This window comes from Harpegnathos saltator, unplaced genomic scaffold (assembly GCF_003227715.2).
Source record: "Harpegnathos saltator strain DR-91 unplaced genomic scaffold, Hsal_v8.6 scaffold192, whole genome shotgun sequence".
NCBI classification, from domain to species: domain Eukaryota; kingdom Metazoa; phylum Arthropoda; class Insecta; order Hymenoptera; family Formicidae; genus Harpegnathos; species Harpegnathos saltator.
Genome location: NW_020229975.1, coordinates 738,834 through 761,334, shown reverse-complemented (window position 1 = coordinate 761,334; position 22,501 = coordinate 738,834). Strand labels below are relative to the sequence as shown.

Sequence of the window (22,501 nt, the reverse complement as noted above, 5' to 3'; positions counted from 1 at the left end):
AATACTTCGCGAAATGGCTAGGAATGATGAATAGGTTATTGCATGTCGGTTGCGCTAATGGCGGTTTGAGTTTCCAATTGCGTCTCTTTACGTTTGCAGCTAACCAGGTCTACGAGTCTCGCGCGCGAATTATCGTAAATGATGAAAGTCAGTTTCATGGTCGCTTATCATAGTATCATCAAAGTATCGTTAAGTTGTAGGAGCGACAAGTAAATATCTCGCGATACGATGCGTTACAAATAGCTAATATAGAGACTGGCGTGTTAGTCGCATTAATGGCGGCTTGAATCTTAAATTGCAGTTCTTTACATTTTTATCTCGCCGAAAGTAAGTCTTGTACGTGAATTATCGTCGCGAATGTCGAAAATTAGTTTCATGGTAATTCGTTATGACAAAGTATTGTTCAATTGTAGGAGCAAAAAGTGTATATCTGCGAGATGCTACGGAACGAAGCGATAGAACGTCTTTCAGAGGAGCTGAGCGAGACGTCGTTGTGTCGTCGGCTGAGCTTGAGCAGTTCGTAGTAGATCACTTTATTCTACGTTTTCGACTTATCGAAGGAGAAGTCGGTAAGTACCGATAAAGCAGAGGCTGCGTACATAATGCAATCTTATATATCAATCATAATCCGAAAATATATGATGAAATAGGGATAGGGGAATATACAATTTCTTTTTTAACATATAATTATATCCGTTATTCATGAAATTATAGCTAGAATTCCATTTTAAATTCTCTTCTAAATTGTAAATCGTTTGAAACGAATTTGAATATATTTTATTTTATTAAAAGACAATTCGTTTTCGAACAATAATAAAACGTTATTACATAAATGATCGCTTACTAAAAACTAATACTTTGGGTTTCTATTTATTGAAGACGAATGTCTTTGAAACATACTATATTTTTCTTACGATTGTTCTCCGGTCTCCTTTCTGGATAAAAACGACATGTTTAACTGCACAGTTATTTTTTCGCACCTCAAAGCTTATAGGTCCCAGTTCGATCGCGTTTCAGGCTCTTAAAAGGGTCGTCAAAATGCTAATTTCAGGCGCGGAAACCTAGTTTAACACGTACCCAGCAGCGTTTAAAAGTTTCTATAGTCTCCGATGTTGTTGCAGCGCCGGATCTTCAGTAGTTACATTCTGTCTACGTCCGAATAAATTCGGATTCTTGTTAGTCTTTAGTAACATTCCGAATTATTGTCTTAACAATTCGGTAATTAGAACATAAAAGTAACTTAATCGTAAAGAGAAATGTAGAACGCAAAGCGAAATATATACACCGAGAGAACATTTGTTCGGATTGTTAAAACTTATAAGCTTCATATTTTTTGAGTGCAAACAAATTTTTAGTTAACAAAGATTACTCGTCTTTTTTAAGTACTTGATGTGCGTGTATAATTCAGCGGATTTCGCGGGCGCGTTTTTGCCAATTATTTCGCGCGCTGCATAATAGGCGAGCGATGCAACAAACGAATAACATACTTGGCTGTTTCCACTCGCTGAACGCTCGTAAATCTGCATTCGTGATCCCGTTCGTTACACAGAGGTTCCAATCGGTTCGCCACGCTGGGGTTAAATTGGTATGAGCGCTATAACGTTCGACGATCGCATGCACTACGTGGCGTAGGAGGCGTTTCGCCTCCCCCTGCGAACGCGCAAAAATAAGGAACGCGAAAAAAATTGCTCCGCGCAGGAACTTTCGTAATGCGCTCGTGTAATACGGAGCAATTGCTTTTTCATGGAAGCGCGGCCGCGCGGCGGCGTGGTGCCGCGCCGGACCGAGGTGTAGTAGGGGCGAGCAGAAAGGGCGAGAGGGTGGTTTCGGGCGATCGTGAAATCGTGGAACGGTAGCATCGAGACACACGATCAAAGGAAACTTCTAAATTCAGCCACAAAATTAGCTTGACACTAATTTCACGGGAGAAGGGGAGGGGTTAGCATGGGCAAGGCTAAGAAGCCAGCCAGAAAAGATTGGCCGGCAGGAACCCGGGGGAGAGCGGAGGAAGGGAGGGGAGGAAGTAAGGCGACCTCGCGTGATCCCTCATACCGACTTCGCGTGTCGAAGTCTGATTTGCTTTGTTGAATCAAGTGTACACGGGGGCCTCGCGAAAGGCGAGGAGAACGAGATAGTGTGCAGTCTCTCTTCCTCCCTTCATATCCCGTTTACCTGCCCGTGAGCGCTCGCTTCCATCATTTTCGTCGGCAATTAGATCGCCCGCCGATGGAACTCCGTCCGACTTGTCAGTCTCGCTTCCGCGCCGCCACGCCGGTATTTTAAACCGACGTTATCGCAACTGACGTATCAGCTGCATCTTTATTTAACTCACTCGTCAGGCCGAATCTGTTCGTTGTTGATTGAGCACTTTTGATCGTCAATGTCATTAATTACCTATGTTACCTCGAATTCCGAGATCCGAAGACGGGCCGAAAATACAAAGACGTAAATGAGATAAAAGTTTTACGCGGGTATATTCCAGCCAACAGAACGGTTGGAATTTCTTTTTTTATATTTATTCTTTTACCTCTTTTATAGTTCTTTATTTATATCCGTTATTTAGCCCCTCTTTTTTCCACATTTAGCATTGTTTGAGCAAATGTGTGGAATCTGAGGTTTGGTTTAAACAATACGCCGATTAGATTAGATTTTACGTTCCTAAACGATGCTAAACTACATGTATATATTCGCACTGCATATTCGCGACGTAGGAAAATCTCTCACCCCAATTCGACGAGGAAGTTTAATTTTAATGATTAACATCCCTGTGGTCTAATTTTGGTCAACGAGTTTTGCGGTCAATAAATAAAGATTTATCGGGTAATAGCAGAGCCACGGAGACCGAGCCGAGACGATAGGTTCGAAAATTATCTCGCTTCGTGGTTTATTCAATGGCGCTCAAGGAAATAATAGCGTAGGAAATGTACCTACGATTATTTCTGGAATCTAACACAGTGGTGGCGATTTATCGTATTATCGTACGGCTATCGTTGTTTTACCTTCGCGGAAGATAAATGAGCCGAAAATTCCTCTCGATTCGCTTTAATTCATCCTCTCGCCGCGACGAGATCGACGTACAATAATTTTTTGCGTAATAATGACACGATTATTATTGAGATTACGTGTAGTCGGCGGCTAAGATAAACATCGCTCGCGCATAAATCAGCTGCGGAGCGCTAGGTCCATGCAGCAATTAATTATAGAAGTGCCATGCAACCGTCATATCTGGGTTGCCGGTTCAGGGCCGGTTCGGCCAGCGGACGTGCGGTTTTGATATCTCTCAAACATTTCGTCAGAGGTGGGTGCCGTGTTCTCGCGTGTATATATGTGCACAAGAGCATGCACACGTGTCCACCTCGTGTGTGCACACGTGTGTACCGTGGCAAGTGGCATCTACACGGATTCCCTTTCGCATTACGCCGGCATTTCTGCTCATCGTACCGGAAACGGTATAGTCTGGCCATCTCTATCCCGCGAATCCCGCAGTCCTTCCCTCGCTCTACCCCTTTATCACTCTTTCTCTCTCTCTCCCTCTCTCTCTCTCTCTCTCTCTCTCTCTCTCTCTCTCTCTCTCTCTCTCTCCCTCTCTCCCTTCCTCTCTCCCTTTCTCCCTCCCTCTCTCTCTCTCCCTCCCTCTCTCCCTCTCTCCCTCTCTCCCCTTTTCTCTTCCTCATCCTGACGGCAGATAAGTGGAAAGCCGGCACGACGTAGGTCGAAGTTTTGGTGGATTTACGGAATCTCAAATTCGTACTGGCGTAAGCGGATCTGGCTTCTCTCCGGTCAAACGGGTAAAGGTCGACCTTGTCGCGGATGGGCGGCCAGCTTTTGCGGCATGGCACGGGAACGTTGATGGTCTCCTCCGCGAGAGAGGAGCGGGGAGAAAGTACGTACGAATTTGAAGGGCCGACGAGGGTGGAAGTGGACTCCACATTCGCCGCAAGACCCGACTGATGAACCACCTGGTGGACGTGGACCGCGTCGTGTCGCTTCGAAGAGCTAGAAAGCAAAGTTAACATTGCCTTGCTAGTGACGCAGCCTCGCATCTATTCGCCTGATCTCGTCTTTCTCTATCTCTCTGTCTCTCTGGTCGCTTCCTATCCCCTCGGTCCCCTCTCGTCGTTTACGTTTCATCCCTTAATGCTTTGGACCAGCGCGCAGGTAACGATCCCCAAATAACGGTCCATACGCTTGGGAATTTGTCAGTGTCCCGCGGTGACTTAAGTAACACATCGTCACGCACCGTTTACGCGCTCGTTCGGGCGCGTTTTTCGTCGGACGAATTCGCGTCGCGATTTACCCAATTCACGACGTCGAGATCACACTATAACTCTCCCGAATCGCAGTAGCATGTACACACAGGACAATTATCTCTCGCGTCTTACAGAGAGTAATCAATGCTCTAGACAAAAAATGTGGCACGATCGTAAATCTCCGTAATATTGCACTTTTTTGAATATCATCGCTGATCTCAATTAATTGCGATAAAAAAATAAGGACAAACAAAGGAGTTCTCGTACACGTAAGCGATATAACGAAGCAACGGTCGATTAATCACAAATTCGGCACGGTTCTCGTCTCCCTTCTCCATTAATCTTTGATACCGTGGGCAAAAAGTGGGGCGATCGTCGGTGTTATACCGTCGACGTTGGCGGTTTTAATACTCGCGGCTAGCATCGCGCGAAAACAAGCGTTTTGTTTGTCCGCGAAGCGTGCGAGCGTGGTATACAGAATTAGTATTCAAAGTTACGATAATATCAAGCTTAACGAGACTTCTATATCAGGAAGCTGGCGAGGTATTGATTTTAGAAAGTCGCCGGGCGAGCCGAACCGCGGCATACAAAACTCGCCCGTTCATCGGCGAATTAGCGTCGATGAACTTTTCTGAACCTCGGCCGTTCGAGCCCGGTCTCGACTTTCCGCGGTACCTTTTCTCTGGATATACACGATCGCTTAAGTAGATGGAACGAATTGCAAATAACCGTCGGCGATGGCGGCGATTTTATCCGAACGACGTAATTACGGCTTTGCCTTCCGCAGATCCGGTAATCGCGGATTTTTGTGCGACGTATAAAGGGAAGAAGAGATTGAGAACTCTTTCGGTAAAGGGGCGCCGTGCACAGTTGGGTGGACTAGCGCTGGTTCGATTGTGAAAGGGTAGGGCGGCTGCGAGTTTTAGATAATGCGATGAGCAGGGGAGTGTGTTGCGGCAACTTCGGGAAACATCGGCAGTCCGTACTTTGAAGAGTTCAAATCGTTCTAGACGTAAGACTCTCGCATAATAAATGCAAATTTCCTCCCGAGCGCTATGAGAGGCAATCGGTGTGCTTGCCTTCACCGCTTACTAATTAGAACAGATTTCCGCGAGAAGCGGCGTTTGGTGGAAAATTATTGCAAGTGCGCGCGCGCACACACACACACACATTTATTTATGCAATAATGATCGTACACAATGCGACACGTACGGCGCGATAATGTCTCGTTTCTTTTATCAGCCTGTGAGAATTTGTTCTCGTCAGAAAAAGAAAAAAGAAAGGCCCCGAGATACGAACTCCTGAGATGGTTTCTTACGTCGCATTAGTTCTTACATAGTATAGAATACGCGTCCCAGCAGAGAACTTCATATCCTTCATAATCAGTAGCGTGCGCTAAAGTTATGGCAGCGCCGCGCCTCACGCACATAATTTATTCGAGTGCTCTCGTTTACCTACACTCTATAAACACCGTTTAACGTCATTGCATTTTTCCCCGCGCCGCATTTCCCTTGGCGATGCGAATAATTTTGACATCGTTTTAACGATTTTCACTTTGTCCCCGAATAATTACTCAATAATATTCAATGCAATTAAAAATATACACACGCACACACGTTTGTGTGTGCGTGTGTGAAATGTTGCGCTGTGTATTTGGGATTAATTCAGTTTTTAATGAAATTTTTTTATTTGACTACGTGCTCGCATTTAACGCGATTGATAATAATGACCCAACAGAGTTAAGTTCTTAGCTCTCTGCTCCCGTTTTTACTATAAATATTATCGTGCTGTTTAAATAATTTTAGTGAAATTAGAGATTCACCGTCGCACCGTTTGTAATATTTTGATCATCGATAGGATATCATTATACATTTCATTTATGTCTCTATGTAGGACACGGAGATGGAATAGATCATCGTGGATCTAATGTAAGAATAAATTGATATTTATAGATCGGTGTCGCCGCGTGTTCGCTCGTTACCCATTAGATAGACGTATCTCCTTGTATTTGTGCAATGATCTTACGTATCCGGCGCATACGAAACGTCGAGTTCGCAAGATTCGTCCGTGGTGAATGGCGCGGCTGGCGCGGCAGGATTCCCTACTTATCAATCCAGGATTAGTCCGCATCCTTGCTCACGGGTTATCCCGAGGTAATGCTCTCGTAATGAACGTTACTCATCAACATGCAGCGGTATTATCCTGGTAGGAATATCGCGGGCCATTAATATCTGCTTCCCGATACGCGGATTATATGAGTTAACTATTAAAACGAGTTTGCATAATGACGACGCGCGCTCACGCTTGCGCTCGCTCGCTCGTAACGGAAAGCGCGCGATAAATAAGCGTTTTTCCCCGGGTTAATGAAAAATGCGCAACAAAGGACTCGTTGCGTTTTAACAAATTACACGATGCCACCGCGGCTAACCGACTCCACCAGCGAGGTAGCCGTTGCTCTCCGCCTCGTTAATCTTTCAACGGTTTCCAGTGCTATTTGTTTAACAAGATTATTCTTTGATCTTCGAACGCGCGTTCTCTCTTCCTGCATCGCAGTTATAAATATCATACCGGAGAGCTGTCCCTCGTTACCCTGGCGTAATACGCGAAGGCGACTCGTGAATGAAGTTCCGAGGGTGTCCCGTCGCGCCGCACGCTCGATTATTTCGCTCGTATGAATTTTTACATTGTCGCCATAATCAGGAACGCGTGCCACGACCTTGCATCATACGTGTGTGACTTATGGCCGGCCCGGGCAGATGCTATTATTGTCGCGTAGGCAACCTACGGCTGTGAATTCTTTGACGAACGGTCGCGCCAGCGGCTACCAACGGACGACCTTTTGTGCTATTATTACTTTACTCTCGTTTTTGTGAGGCTCCCACTGGAGAATGCCCCATTCGGTCTTTGCTTAATTTAACTCCGAGCTTCGATGGGCATGCCTCTCGTTGTAATCGTTATAAGAGTCCACGTGCGAAAGCTGAATGAGAATATAATTGAGGTCTATTGGAGCTTCGGCTCAGAGGCGGGAGCACACGTTCTGTGTTATTATTCACAATCATTATCTCATTTCGGATGGTGAGTTGAAATTACATTCAACACGAGTTAAATGCTCGAATATGAAATATAACGAACCGAAGACGGACTCGTACATGGACGTCGATAAGAAAAGTTAATTCGATGATCAATATCAGTCCGTTGACAAATTTATCTGTTCATATTTAATATCTGCAAATCTCACGATACACTTTCCTCTTCTGCGTATAATGACATACGCGGAATATACATACACGCATTTAGACCACGCGTCGCGCCAATTTGTGTGAATGAAGGGTAGATATACGGCGCCCACGTGTGTACACACAATCGGTTTTCATTCACGTACCCGCTATGTCATGTGAACTCTTACCTTAACATAACCGCTAAGTGCACGCAGATGATACGCGTTGTTTCTCACACACACAGGTGCATATGCAACATCGTTTGATGATTAATATCCATGAGCATGTATTGTATCAAATGATCGCTATTATTAGTATCTAACTCTTCCTCTCTCTCTCTCTCTCTCTCTCTCTCTCTCTCTCTCTCTCTCTCTCTCTCTCTCTCTCTCTCTCCCTCGTGGGAAAGTTAGGATAGAGAGCTCGGAAAAGCGGAGGCATATGCGGTCACGTTTCCGCACATCTCGAATATACATGTCGATCTAATCGATTACGCGAGAACGCTTACAATCTACTTTGAAAAGTCGCGATTAATAATAACTCTCCGGTTTTTCCCTCTTCTCTCTGACGATAACGAACGGCGCGTTAGACTGCCGGTCGTGCATTTTTGTTTTTTCCGGTTCGTCTCGCCGCCCGCGCCGGGACTCTCGTATTTTGCCAGAAATAAAATTTACTACACAATCGATTTCTAATCCGCAATTCAGCGGAAATTTATTCGGGCGTGCTCGAATGCGCACTTCAGTGTGTAACACTGCGAAAAGTTATGGCCCTTATCTTCATCGAAGTGTGATGTATGACTGGCCATACGTTGCGCCCATAATGCAGTTTAACTATATAATTTCGCCGTCGTGTCGGAAATGTCGCGCGCAGCGAAGCCGAGGAAACTGGTGCAAAACTAATACCGTCACGCCGACGCACCCGCGAAATGTCACGTTTTATCATTTAACACTTTACTTTCACTTTATCGCTCAGCAGTATGTACCCGCCAGGATATTTCCAGCCGTTCATCGTGAAAATAAAATCTAGATTTTTTAAATGGTTAGAATAGAATATTTTACTAAATCGAGCTTGCTCTTCGCCATTACCTTCTCTGTCTTACTCTCTCTCTCTCTCTCTCTCTCTCTCTCTCTCTCTCTCTCTCTCTCTCTCTCTCTCGCTATTTATTCTTTCTCATCGGTGTAAAAATATATAAGTCATGCGAAAGACTTCGATATCATCCCGCGTTCAAAATGACGCGTTTTACAGGGAAATTTCAAATACTTTATGCACGTTTAAACGCGCACAAACGGGGCTTTTCGCAGAAATCGTGGTGTGTATTCGCATGAGAGCGCGACATATTGGTTTTGATTGAACTCTGACTCGGTTCAACTGCTTTGGGCTGTGCTGGACAAGCACGAGGTAGATGAAAACGTGAATGCAACAAAATGAAGGGAAAATCTAGCTGGCAGTGCGGATTGGATGACAAAAATAACAGCTAGAGCATCACTTTTGACACGTGTAGTGGTAAATATGCTCGCCGACGATGTGTACGCATGCACTATTTCGCGCGCTCATGCCGCTTCACAATAGGGGGTGAAACTTTATTTCGCATTACATTTGATAAATTAAATTAGTTCAATCGAAGAACAGTAATAATGCTAAAAACGATGAGGAGAATCGATGGATATCGTTGATTTCTGTGATTCTGACGATTGATTTCCGAGTCATTCAAATTGACGTTATTCAAATTATCGCTTTCTTGTCTCTTGTAGTATTATCAGCCGCGAGACGTCTCGAATTCGCAGCAAACTTTAAATATCTCGAATATTTAAATTGATACTTCGTTTTTTTTTACTGTAAGGCTATTATAGGCGTACAGGCTATTATAGGCGATAATGCGATTAAAGGAGCAGCGCGTAAATAAAGCAATGAAAGTACTCGCTGAAAGATAAAAGGGCAAATATTTATAACTGTTATGAGTATAACTAGCTGCCGCACAAATACGGCATAAAAATTCGATCAGACGATTTTGAGGCTCGGGACCAGCTATGAGCGCGACGGCAGAGCAGTAATCAAGTCCAGATGGATCGCACTGATTGACAATTTTCCGCGGTCCCCTTCCCTTAACCAGTCCCTTGCGCCATTCCTATGTTGTCCGCCACTTCTGCGCTCCATCGAATTCTCGAATATCGTTTTCGATGCTTATAAAACGACCTGCAAACTGACGGCCGCAAACATTTGCGTGTACATCGTGACACTGCAACAACGATTGGCACAAAACCATTTTTCCCTTTCCTGCTTGTTTTTTTTTTACACTAGAAAAAAGGTTACTCCATTAATTAGAGAGAGTTATAGCAGAAAAATGGATTAAATGTCATACAAAATAAATCTTCTCATCCTGATGAAGAAATAAACGATGACAGCTGTTAATTGATGGGTTGGTTGACTATTTTTATAATAGCAGGTATCAATTGTCGTGCATTCGCGCGGTGAATTAAAGTATCGACGCAAATGATTATCAATTAGCAAGTGGATTAAGCCGTACTCACGTCGACAGTCGGTTTCGCAGATAGATCTGGCCAGGGCACGTCTTTAATAGAGAGCCCCAGTACTCCGCAAGAGAAAATGAGAGACTGAGCAAAGTTGAAGTGAAAAAAAAGATGAATCACGTCATCGGCAAATTGGAATATCCCTCATATTTCAAATTGACGGTGACCTCGTTCTCTTTTGACCTCTCGAACTTCGTCGTTTCGAGCACGCGATGTGAGTATTCGACTGACAATAGCGAGCAACAATGGAGCTGGTTGGATTAAAATGCAAATTAGTTCATAAGTCAGGATATTATATAATTGTTAGCTGCCGGCCTGGGCGCTTATTGTCGCGGCAATAAACTTCCGAGATTTAAGGTGTCAGTAAGGGGTATCCAGCGGTATACTCTTGTACTTAAAAGATTATACATAGTAGATATCTGGAACTGCACACGCTCCTAGTTTTTTTCACAGTGCTTTCAGTTAGAACAGATATGTCTGTTCTGGAAGTTTCAATTAATTAAAAATAAGGTTAATCGATTCCATTAAAGTTAAATGTGATGGGTGAATTGTGAAAGTTAATTGTGATAGTGAAAAGTGGTGTATTGGTGAATTTTTGATAATCGAATATCGCAGAACAATTTAATCATTATCGCGCGGTAATAAATGTACGTACACACATGCACACATAGATACACCAGCAACTTCAATATTTATTATTCTTTCTTTTCCGAACGTTAGAAGAAAAGAGCTTGGAACCACTGTTTCATTCGACTCGCGTGAGTATCACCCTGTGCATTACCTTCCTCTCGCTAGTAATTAGCATAAAAGCGATAACGTGAGTGCTGTGAAAGTAGCGCCGACAGCCGGCACTTTTCAAAGAGACCGTTTATATTAAAAAAAAAAAGAAAAAGAAAAAAGAAGTTTCACGTTTGAAGAAATTTGCGGAAAACTCAGGCGAATAACAACGAAACGTTTCATTACGCAAGTCCGCTTTAAGCAATCGATGTTTATATAATGTGTATTTAACGTAACTTTTTTAATTTAAAAGCATACTTTTATAGAAACGAGATATATGTTATATTACGAAATCTACTGAACTGTAAACGATAAATGTTTATGCGCGTAAAGTAGAATACGTTTAGGTTCAAAATTTGCTTGTTAGACGTAAAATTTTGAACATTTTCCGTGCTACGTTTTTTCGGCGCTCTAAAACATTAAAGTGTCAGATTCAGCAGAAAAAATAATCGTGAGATCACACAGGACGTGTAATGCAATTATTCTTTTCTCAATTAATTACATAGTTAAGTACGTAATGTTAATGCCGTGCTGAAATACCGTGGAAGCAGACGATAATAATAGATATTTTCATGACATCACGTTACTATGATGTTGCTGATGTATATGCGTATTAAATTACTTTCTGAAGAGATCAGAGGTCAGTGTGCTGATGTTCCTGATATACCGGCAGTTACGTGCCCGTCACTTATGGTTCCCCAGTTAATCGTTAAAGCTACAACCGCCTGCATTCATCAAGAGATACCTTTGTGCTTAACAAACTATTAATTATGTCATTATGACGTAACTTGCTATGCAATTATACATTGCATTTATATAATAAGGATAAATATGATTTTACCTCATCTGTTTTATAAAAAGAAGTTTTACGACTTTAACATTGACATTAACACGACTTCATAAGATATGCGAGATCTTTCAGCACAGCACAGCACTGCGTATCAAACGAATATCATCGTTCGGTATTTAGCGAAGCATCAGTTTTAATTGTACTTGGCAACTTGATACAGTCTATCTACACCAGACATTATTGCGTTTTCTTGACTGTTTAAACTTTAAACATGCAATCACGGGACATCATAATTATATTACGTATGTAAAATCTAGAAATCTGTTTCCAAGGACATTTTATTTTCATGTCTTTAATTAAATCAGAAGATTTGACATCTGAAAATTTATGTATGTAACTTTAATATAGTTTACTAATCTATTTTGTTTCGGATAAAAAATCCAAAGTTTTATTTTTCTAATTGAGAATATGGAGATCTTATGAAAGATAACGTGAATGTACTTCGATAGCGTAAATAACTTTACTATTCCATATGCAGTATCTATTTTTGGACTGTGCTTCACGATAAGCATCGAGTATAAAGCAGTCGCGTGTAATTGCGAGTACTGTGACGAGGAAAAAGTGATAGGTTTAGGAGAGGAGACGACTACTCCCGTATGGCGAGCCATGTATGAGGAAGATAGCGACGATGATGGTAATCGGACAATTTGCGCCACGAATCGCGATTTTAACGAGCGCACGTTTTCAAGCGTCTGTCACATGTTATGTTACAATCATTGCACGAGATATCGAATAGTAAAAGTTGGGGAGAATGATACGAGCAATGTCCTGGTTGCGTTTAGACCGAGTAAGTAATTTAAAAATAAGATATTAATTTGAATAATAATAATATGTCTTTTATATGTGTGACATGTTTTAAGGACATTATTCTAGTAGACGTATGTTAATATATATTCATAAAACAATATGTCTATAATGAAAATTTTCCGATTGTTAAACAATTTGCATTTTCAAATTACACAACATACGGAGCATTTACGAGAAATAATGATTAATAGTCTCCAATTTTATATAGATTATTACAAATTGAAAGACGGGGAATGCTGAATAGATTCTTCTCAAGATTGTAAGTAAACTATTATAAAATAAAAATAAAATCATTTTGATTGAATATTTTATATCTTTTAGGGCGGTGCGAACATGATGCAGTGTGTAGATGTCATAGTTGAAAGGCCTGATGTATACATCAACGAGACTATTTTAAGTAACAATAAATTATTGCGTATGTAAATTCGCTAACATATAATGAAATATATATTTTCACGATTTTATCATCCGATAAAGCAAGCGGATGTTTTTGAATCTGACATTTCGTATGTAAATAGTTTTCGAAGCCGCACGGTAATTCCCAAAATAGACGCTACACTGCGCATAAACATTGTATTTACTCGTAGTTAAAATCCGGTTCAAGATCTTGAAAGGCGCGAGGAGGAGAAATATATCATCGCTTACATGACGTCGAGACTCTACCGTGATCAAGGTGGTATCTCCAAGGTGTAACTCTTTCATTGCACCCCGGATGATCTGATGATCCTTGCAAATATTCTTCATGTGGATATTGGATGCATAATTTATGTTAGTCAGGATTTGCGCGCTATCCCGGATAAATTTAGTTATAAAAATAATATATTCTTATAGGAATACACTTGAGTAATTGTGTTGCTGTGTTCTGAAAGAAATTGAAAGTAGTAATAAATATTTTGCTTAAATTCTTAACCTCTTGTCTTATAATACCGAGTGAGACTCGTGCTACAGATTTTGAGCCAAACATAAGAAACTCATATGTGCTACGAATTAGAAGCCAAACCTGACAAACACGAGTCGGACTCGTGAATCATCTGTTACGGATTCACTTGTATCGTTCTTGCAGCGTACATTTTTTAGTCTCTGTTACGGACAATATATGAAAGTTTCTCATTATCATATTATTGGCTTCTATGCGATCGACAAAGGGAAATCGAGTACATGGCTAGATGCGTTTTTGTCCCATCGCGCCAGCGACTTTTAGCTTGACTATGATACGTGCTATCACAAATTAAATCATAAGACAAGGGATTAATTATATACAAATGGTAAGGAATATATAGTGAACATGGAATTATTAATTATATTAAATTATGCATAGCATCTCTTAACCTCTTAACCTCTAAATCGAGATATGTTAGTTTTTAAAACGAGGCCATAATTATGCAGTAATGAACATTTGAAAAAAGAGTATTCAAGATTTAAAGGAATCATATAAAATTTCTACACTCTCTCTCTCTCTTTCTCTCTCTCTCTCTCTCTCTCTCTCTCTCTCTCTCTCTCTCTCTCTTTATGTATGTGACATCAAAAGTTATATAATCTTTATATTCTTCTAATAAAATGTTGTTACGTCCCCTGCATTTGATCCAACTCGAAACTTATAAATAATATATACCTCAACCAATTTAATATAACTGTTTCAAAGAGAAAAGAGAGGAGGATACGTTACTGTTATGCAAACTTTTTTAATTTATTTAAGTTTGTATTTTTTAAGTATAAGAACTTTTAATAGGATGAGAAGTTTTATGTACCAATATCTAATTATTCTACTATTTATTAAGAATATAAAAAAATACTTTATTGCAACTATCTTTACATCTTTGTTATCTATACTAGATGCAATTATTTGCTCAATTATTTAAAATGTTATCAAATATGTTCTACTTTTAATTATGCAATAGCTTCTCCTTAGAATTGTAAGTAAACAAGTTAGTTAAAGTATTATCGTTAAATAAGCTGTTGATCAATTGTTGTCAAAATATTTTTACAGACGACATGATCAATAATAAGCAATAATTAACGATATAAAGTGAATATTTTTACGCGATATAATTGCGATTTAAACATGTACATGATAGTTATAAGTTTGGTAACATATCTGCAATTTCATTATTTTCATCGCAATTTCCGCTCCATTTGCCCTCAGTTCCGCTATTGCGCTTGCCGCGAATTATGTTAAGCGACGAACGCGATCCGAATCTACATTTGCACTCCGACCTCCTTTTTGTCGCGTCTGGTGAGGCCGGCAATCGAGAAGTCACGATGCGTAAAAGATCAGACGTAGTGGAGCGCAAATAATACTCTCCAATTAAACGACATGGAGAATCACGCGGTATGAAAGGTTAAGAGATGGAGTGTGAGACAGAGAGAAAGAGAGTTAGGAAAGGGCGGGAGGGGAGGGGAGAGAATAGATAGGATGGGACGGCAAGAGAGCGTGTGCTGGACGTTCCGTATGTTGGACGCCAGAAATATGCGGGAAGTTAACAGTCCAGCTGGAGGTGGTGGCTTCGGCGGTGGCTGATGTTGGGGAGAGGGGCAGGTGGTAGCAGAGGAGTGGCTCGCGGGACGAAGGAAAGGAATTAACCAGACGCGGAGTCCTCTCGCAAATTGAGTTGCACGGAGCCGGAATTTAAACATTCAAATTAACCTATTTAGCAAGTCAAAGAGGCTAATGTGTGCGCGCCGGTTCCGCATGCCCCGCAGATCCTAATATTCAATCGATATTGCCTTGTATCTTGCCCATCGACCGCAGGCCGGGCCGTTTTTTTCCCCCTTTATCGGCAGCCAGTTCGATTCGCGACCGGAAACGCATTCCTCGTTTCGAAAGTGGTTACATCGAGAATATGGGACTTTTGTCGTTTTCTTTTCGTACCCTTTCGCCTTTTCCGTCTCTTCTTGTTTATCTTTATTTATTTTTCCGTTTTCAATCACGTTGTTGGGCCGTGACATTCGTGAAAGCGAGCAGACAGAAGCGCGGACATGACATTTATTAACCGGCTGCGATTTTGCAACACCGGCTCGTCGCGCTGACGTTCCAATTAATTTCTTCCTCGAAGCGAGCGTTGTCCCGCGTCTGATAAACACGAAAGACTGCATCTCTGCACGCGGATACACGGTGCAGTGCAATACGCGTTAACAAAAGATGTCGCGCGCGACGAGTATGACGAATGTTATGCCCGCGGAAAAAGATCAGTCCAGTTTCCCCGACGAAAATCACGCGGCAGATCCTCCGGCTTGATCTTCCGATTACTCCACTAGGAATCTCTCGGCCGTACTCGTTACTGAAACGCCGACACACTGCGCGCGCGCGTCTGTGACTGCAATTATAACTTCATACAAATAAACTTTGGGAGGGAATGTTTTATCCCGCTAATAACATCATTTCCTCGCAAACGACGTTCGTCGGTGTACAGCCTCTTGCCCACTTCCGTTTCCGTGTTCTCCTCAGACAGCCACGGCTTTCAGCGAGTTCTGGACATCCTGGTAAAGTTTAATAGCGTCGCATTTCGCCACGTGTTATCGAGAAGCTGGCTTACGGTTTCGCAATTTTGTTCGTCGTTAGCGCGATCGATCGTCGTCGAACACGCCTCCCCTTTCTTCCGAAAAGAATTTGGCCAGCGAGCGTGAAATTAGCCGCTGCAATAGCACGCGTACTACTGATATACATCGCGAACTGTTAGAGTCTCTGTGCTGGGAGCACAATAATGGATTGTTCATGGCTCGAGCACTCGGTATATATCAATCTATCTATTAGGCGCGCGTAAAACGTTTCAAATTTCCCGATGCGATGTAATTAACAAATTTCTTAATTAATAATTTAATTCAATTTCGAATTAAACGTCCGCACGCGCGCAGATACGCTCACTCACAGTTAATTAGCATAATCTAATAATTATTTGACGTGCAAATTACTGTAAATGTCACATCTTGCGTGCACGCGCGCGCATGCTTAGAAGCGTCGCTTTTACGGGGTTTGAAGTTTTTCGCAATTTGCGTTTCCCGTTAAACACATATGTCGTATGTCGTATGTAAAGACGCGAGAGAACGGCTTACGCTCTTTGCCGACTTGCTCCCGGTGTAGACGTCTCAAAGTTCCTTTCGCCGAATTAAACAGCTCAGTAAACCGGACCCGCGCCGTCTCTCGGCATTTAAGGTCGGCAGCAAGTCAGATAGCACGATATATTTATGTACTCGTATGTTATACGTATTTTTACGCGCGACTGTATGCATGTTGGTCCTCAAAGGGGACGTCGTGATCGTTTCATAGAGAGCCAATAAAAGTAGGTAGGACGGAATCCAATAAAATCCCTATACGGCCGAATTACACGGATGCCCGCTTCACCTGATTTCGAGTAGCAGCTACAAATTTCCATAGAACGTTCGTCGCCTTTGAGAAATATAGAAAGAAACGTCGCGAGCCGGAGCAAACGCTCGGGAAGGAACGTCGGCGGGCGCGAACGTTGTTATACACACACACACATATACAACGCGCGTCGCACACGCGCTGATAGAAACATTCAACCTTTAGCCCCGAACTGTATCCACCGTCATTTATCACGTTTAAAAATTACTCCTTCGCGTTCGCCGTGTCGCGCGATCTTGGCAGCCACGTTTCTACATCTCGCATAGTTGGTCCTTTGCGAGCGCGCGTCGCGCGCGGCTCTCTAAACTCGCAGCCTCGCGGCGTCATTACGCATGTCTACCTCAGCGTCTGGTAAAAAATGACAGCCGCTTAGGCGAGAGCGCCGAAGACGACCTAGTAACGCGCGCTGTTCTTGGTGGCAGCAAATTTTACATACGCCAACGGCGAGAACGCGGCGTCGTTCTCGTCGTATTGTTTGGAAGGATTCGAGGGAACGCGGCCAGCGCGGCAGCGCGACTTGGTTGGCTTCACTTATTCTTACTTACCGGTACTCGCACGTCGCATTTCCACGTCTCCCCCTTAAAAAGCGACTGAACATTTGTCTGGCTTGCCCAGCGACTAACTACGCCGCCACGAGCGAGAAATCTGCCGCGACGAAATCGTTTCTAACTGATGTCGAATGATCACTCAAGCCCTCTCTCGTCCCGCCCCATTGTTCCGCTATCGTCGCGTTGATACCGATAGTTCGTCCGTAAGCCTTCGGTCCAATTCCATTTCTCGGTTTCGGAGAGGAACGGCCACTCTCTTTTCGCGCGCTTGACTTTTTCCCCGCCAATCCTCTCGTCGATCGCGGAGGTGGAGGAGTATCCTCCTCTCGGAGGACGAATCTCCCAAGATTCGTATCGGATATTCGAGTGTGTTCGCAGTTTAATATCTCGGGCTGGCCGTGAGCGGTGTCACGAAGAGAATCGATATTAAACCCGTTCATTAAAAGGGTGAAATTTATTTGAGAATTTTTCTGTAGAGGTGGCTCTCTCCGTTCCGCGCGATCTTCGCGCGAAAAATCTAATTAAACGAAAACAGAGCGAAGAGCGCCGGGGCATTTGCATACAAGTAAATTAATTTCTCCGCTGGCCCGTGTCGCGCCGCGCTGCGAGCAAAAATATGCCGAGGTTGCGTAACTCGCATTAGAAAGTGCAAATATCGCGCATCGGCGATCGATTCGCGCCGGGCCAGGATTCGCCGCGTCCTAGCCGTAAAACGTCGTAAAAGACGTTTCAACTTTGTGCTACCTCCATTACGTCATTATGCAATCAGAAGCAATAAAGACGCAACGATCTGCAGTCAGAAAATCGTCAGATTTCGTTCCGGCTGGGGGGGCGGGGATGGAGACGTGAGCGAAACCTCTGAGGACGAAAGAGAGAGAGAGAGAGAGAGGGAGAGGGAGAGGGAGAGAGAGAACGCTAATGTTTCTTTTCCATGAACCGTATAACCCACGGTCGTAAAGGCGACTGATCGACGTAGCGACTTGTAGGCACGAGAATTGCTCGTCCCGACGAGCGCTTGTATACGGCCTGTATGGAAGTATCATAATAGAAACTTCGGGATCGCGTGCGTCAACACGAGTTTGTGCCACGACGCTTGTCGTTGGTAACATGGTCACAGGCGTTTGCTCGCGCGTTCTTGGCGATATTACCGTGAAATATTTGACTGAAGGCTGATTTGTAGATTTCGATGAATGCCGTTATGCGGAGCGACGAAGAGCGGACGAAATTGCGAGGAGAGAAAGATCGCGTTCAATTGGGTGTTTCGTCTGCGAGCGATCTTGAATTGTATCGAGGAAATCGTGTAATCGGTACGTGCGCGCGCGATTTTTATATAGTCTGTACATTTTACATCACAGTTTGCGGCGTCTAACTTGGAGACTAAGCGGACACGAAGATTTTCCGCCATTGTGGCTTATCGCGTATTACCGTGACGTTTATCAGTCTTTTTTACTTCCAACGATTAACTTTAGTGCGGGAATCACGTAAAAGTTCCGCAAGACGTTAAACATTTAATAACACATGACAATAAGTCAACTGATCTGGAAACATCGGTGAAGAATTTTGTGCGTTGAAGCTGATACATGATAATTCCTCTGATAATCTTATACCGTCAACGGATGAAGAAAAATGAGAAAATTCTATCGTGACGCTTGACTTCTCAATCTTCATAATCAGTAGCTGATCGGATGCAAAGATTGATTGAACGTTATTAGAACACGCGTTGAACCGTTATAACGTATTTATAATATAGCGTGCGGTATTAATTTACAATATAATATTCATAAGGCATCTGATATGAATATTATAATCTGCAGTACAATCAAAATGTGAATAAAACATACAACGGTGCGTTCTCCCCCTATTTAAGTACAAGTCAGCGCGCTGAAAATCATGGCCTACGGGAAGACGCAAACGTAATTGCGACACGCTTTCGCAAGGGAAATTTCTCAAAGCTGTAATCGAGACGCGCTGTGAGCACAAATTATGATACTTTACGTGTGTGAGCAACGGTAGCATCTTGATTTAACAGGATATAATTAAATTAATGGGATATATTTTATAGAATATAATTATAATTTAATTATTTACTTTTCAATATGTATTTAAACCCAAGTGTTCTTAATTCTATATTCTGGAGTTTGTCCTTCCTTACCATTAACCAGAAACATTATTTTTTGTTTCAGGTCTGACGAAGAGACCCCGATGGTGAATGCAACATCGAAGTAACCAGTACGGGCTAAATGAAGTAGAAGATAGAATGTAAGTTTATATATAAATTTCTTATACTTCTCTATTTAGTACTTTGCGATGGATTGGAGCATTCTTATCGAATTTAAAACAAAAATATGTATTTAATAATTCTGTCATATCTTTTTCATATTCCCGAAATCGGCGAAATCGAGTAATCTAACGTTTACCGTTGATAATTCAAATATATCACAAAATGGTCTATGATTTAAATATTATAAAATAGCGCACATAAATTATATCCATGAAGTGTGTAGCAATAATTTCAAGAACAACTCAGCATACATTTTTACGCATATTTTGGAAATTTACATATTTCTATCAGAGAATGTATCTGTTAAAAATCAAATCGAACTTTTTGATTGCTCCAATATTGCTTAGTGCATGAGTAAATACAAATCGCATTGATCTCCGGCGAAACAAGTAAGGGCTGTTCTGCATGCACTGCCCTATTTCAAAACCGTATATTTGAATATCAAGAGGCACGGCAGTGCCTTGCGCCAAGTTCAAGCGCAACGAAGTTGCGCCCGAATGGCGCATACCGTGCCTATATTACGCGAAACTGCGAGTTGAAACGAGGTGAGATATTTATATCTCAGCAATGGCTAAACCGATCGAGGTTTTTCAGTCCCAATCGATTCGGCCTTAAAAGATAGGAAGAAAAGTGTCTTTGTGTTTTTTGTGTATGTTGTCTCTAAATGTAGATATTTTAAGATAAAGTCTGGATCATGGAAAATTTCGATTCAGTAAGGAAGTAAGAAACGCTAGACCGCAGAGGAGACAAGATTGTGCATCTTACTTTTCCGACACCAGAGGCTTTACGAGCGCGCTGAAGAAGCAGCGAGTGCGAGTGAGCAGGCGATAGAGAGTAAAAGAGAGAAGAATATTGCTAAAATACAGGAGTAGAAATGTGCGAGAAAGAGAAAGAGAAAGAGAGAGAGAGAGAGAAAGAGAGAGAGAGAAGTCAAGATTTTTTGCATTAAATATTTTTTATTGCATTGTTATAACAACTAATTTATTATAATAACAAGTAAAATAACCATAAAACTCAGTGTTCTAGTAAATAATAAAGACACTGTTTTTTAAGTATCGGACTGTGTATCATTAGGAGTTTTCGATACATTTATCTTCAGATTGCAAAGCGCTCTCATTTGCAGAGTTGATGCGAGTAGAATAGAGTTTTTCAGTTGATGTTATTGTTTTATTATATCATTTTTTTGTAGAACAGTTTTGTAGAGTTTTATTTATAGTATTCAATAGAAGGATTTATTGTTAGAGGTATAAGTTTTACTTGTACAAACTTATTATTTGTATAACGAAAATAATAAATTATATTGCCCAAAGATGTTTGCACGCTCAGGTGCGGTACGATGCACAGTACTAAAAGCGTAAATATTACCGTTTATCTTGAATAAAGAATTAATTATATTATAATCATATATACATATATGTTAGGTTTTTCAGTTGGCGTTATATCATTTCTTTTGTAAAGTAGAACAGTGTTGTAGAATTTTATTATAGTTATAAGTTTTACTTGTAAAATTTTATGTTACATATATAATTTGAAAAAAAATAATTTGAAATTTCTAAAAATAACACACTACTCAACACTGTTCTACTTTACAAAAGAAATGATATAACGCCAACTGAGAAACCTATATAACTGAAAAACCATATATATATGATTATAATATAATTAATTCTTTATTCAAGATAAACGGCAAGAATTACGTTTTTAGTACTGTGCATCGTATCGCAGTTGAGCGTATATCTTTGGGCAATGTAATTTATTATTTTCGTTATACAAGTAATATACGTGTTGTGTGTTTGTGTACACGTGTGTGTACTTGGCGTATCTTTTTGTTTAAAATGGTAAGTTTTATACAACGTTACGGGCTCTCTAAGACGCGTCCTGGCGGGACAAGGTCGCGCGACTTTGAAAACAACATGTTCACAAGTACGCAACTGCCGCGACCGTCTTCATTATTGTTTACGTCGCGGCAGCGGACGGATCGGCGGATCGCCGCGCGTAATAATTTCTGAATTTTCACGCACGATTACGGTATACGCGCGCGTGTAACGTGTAATATTCGTGCGTGCGTGTGTGTGTGTGTGTATGTGTGCGTGACGATCCGGAGCATCTTGAGCAATAGCAGTGTTTCATGGTCTTTAAAGGTAAACTTTTATTGGTTAACTTGGTTAAGTTAAAGAAGCTAATTTGTAGTCTCGAGTCTTCGTACTCTTGATTTGTCGCTGTAATACTAATGAGGAAACTCGCTTTTTGTTACAGATCTGCTGGAGTTTGCGATTATCAGGACGCAGTTTCGACGGACGTCGATGCCGTACCGGAGGATCCGGTTCGGGCCAAGCAGAGTCGGCTTGAAGGTGAGGTTCACTGATCGTTTGTACATTTCTTCTTGATTTATTGCGATCGAAAACCGAGCGATTGGAATAAAAGCCGTTGAATTGCAATGGCAAAGGGTCAACGTTTGTATCTGCGCGCGCGCTTCCGCGAATTGAACTCAACTTAATCTAACTTTTAACCTAACGGTTTAACTAACGAAACTATATTTTTTGTTACAGATTCGCAGCAGAACGCGGCTAACTCTGTCTGCTGTGTATCGGTGAGTCAGAGAAGAAAAAACATTTTTATGGTGATGGGTGTTTATAATATCTCGAGCAAATCAACGCGATTTAATTATATTTTTTTCACACATTGCCCGATATAACAATATACGTACATGAATATGTGTAGAAAACTATATCGATCCAGACGATATTTTCCCATTATCTAAAAGCGAGATGTCTGATGCATTAAATTATTATTACATTGTTTTATTACTCAATTCCACGTATGTGTATTATCTGGATATTAAAAATATGTGTACATATTGTCTCGTGCACAACTAATCAGGTCAA

At 41.7% G+C, this 22,501-nt stretch overlaps 1 protein-coding gene, 1 long non-coding RNA gene and 1 other non-coding gene across 4 annotated transcripts; all 3 read left to right on the top strand.

Annotated features, from left to right (window-relative positions):
- Nucleotides 1-424: 424 nt before the first annotated feature.
- On the top strand, nucleotides 425-21,961 carry LOC112588343 (uncharacterized). Its single transcript, XR_003112770.1, has 3 exons — nucleotides 425-569; nucleotides 19,519-19,594; nucleotides 21,873-21,961. It is a non-coding gene; the product is annotated as an uncharacterized LOC112588343 (long non-coding RNA).
- On the top strand, nucleotides 11,771-13,336 carry LOC105191964 (uncharacterized). 2 transcript variants are annotated; one of them, XM_011155771.2, is made up of 4 exons: nucleotides 11,771-11,862; nucleotides 12,099-12,407; nucleotides 12,636-12,686; nucleotides 12,749-13,336. In XM_011155771.2, the coding sequence occupies exons 1-3, from the start codon at nucleotides 11,832-11,834 to the stop codon at nucleotides 12,665-12,667; spliced, it is 372 nt and encodes a 123-aa protein (XP_011154073.1). In that variant the 5' UTR covers nucleotides 11,771-11,831; the 3' UTR covers nucleotides 12,668-12,686; nucleotides 12,749-13,336. The 2 variants fall into 2 exon arrangements, with proteins under 2 accessions (XP_011154073.1, XP_011154072.1); XM_011155770.2 differs by having other exon boundaries at nucleotides 11,829-11,949.
- LOC112588345 (U1 spliceosomal RNA) lies at nucleotides 13,065-13,223 on the top strand. Its single transcript, XR_003112775.1, has one exon. It is a non-coding gene; the product is annotated as a U1 spliceosomal RNA (small nuclear RNA).
- Nucleotides 21,962-22,501: the final 540 nt, after the last annotated feature.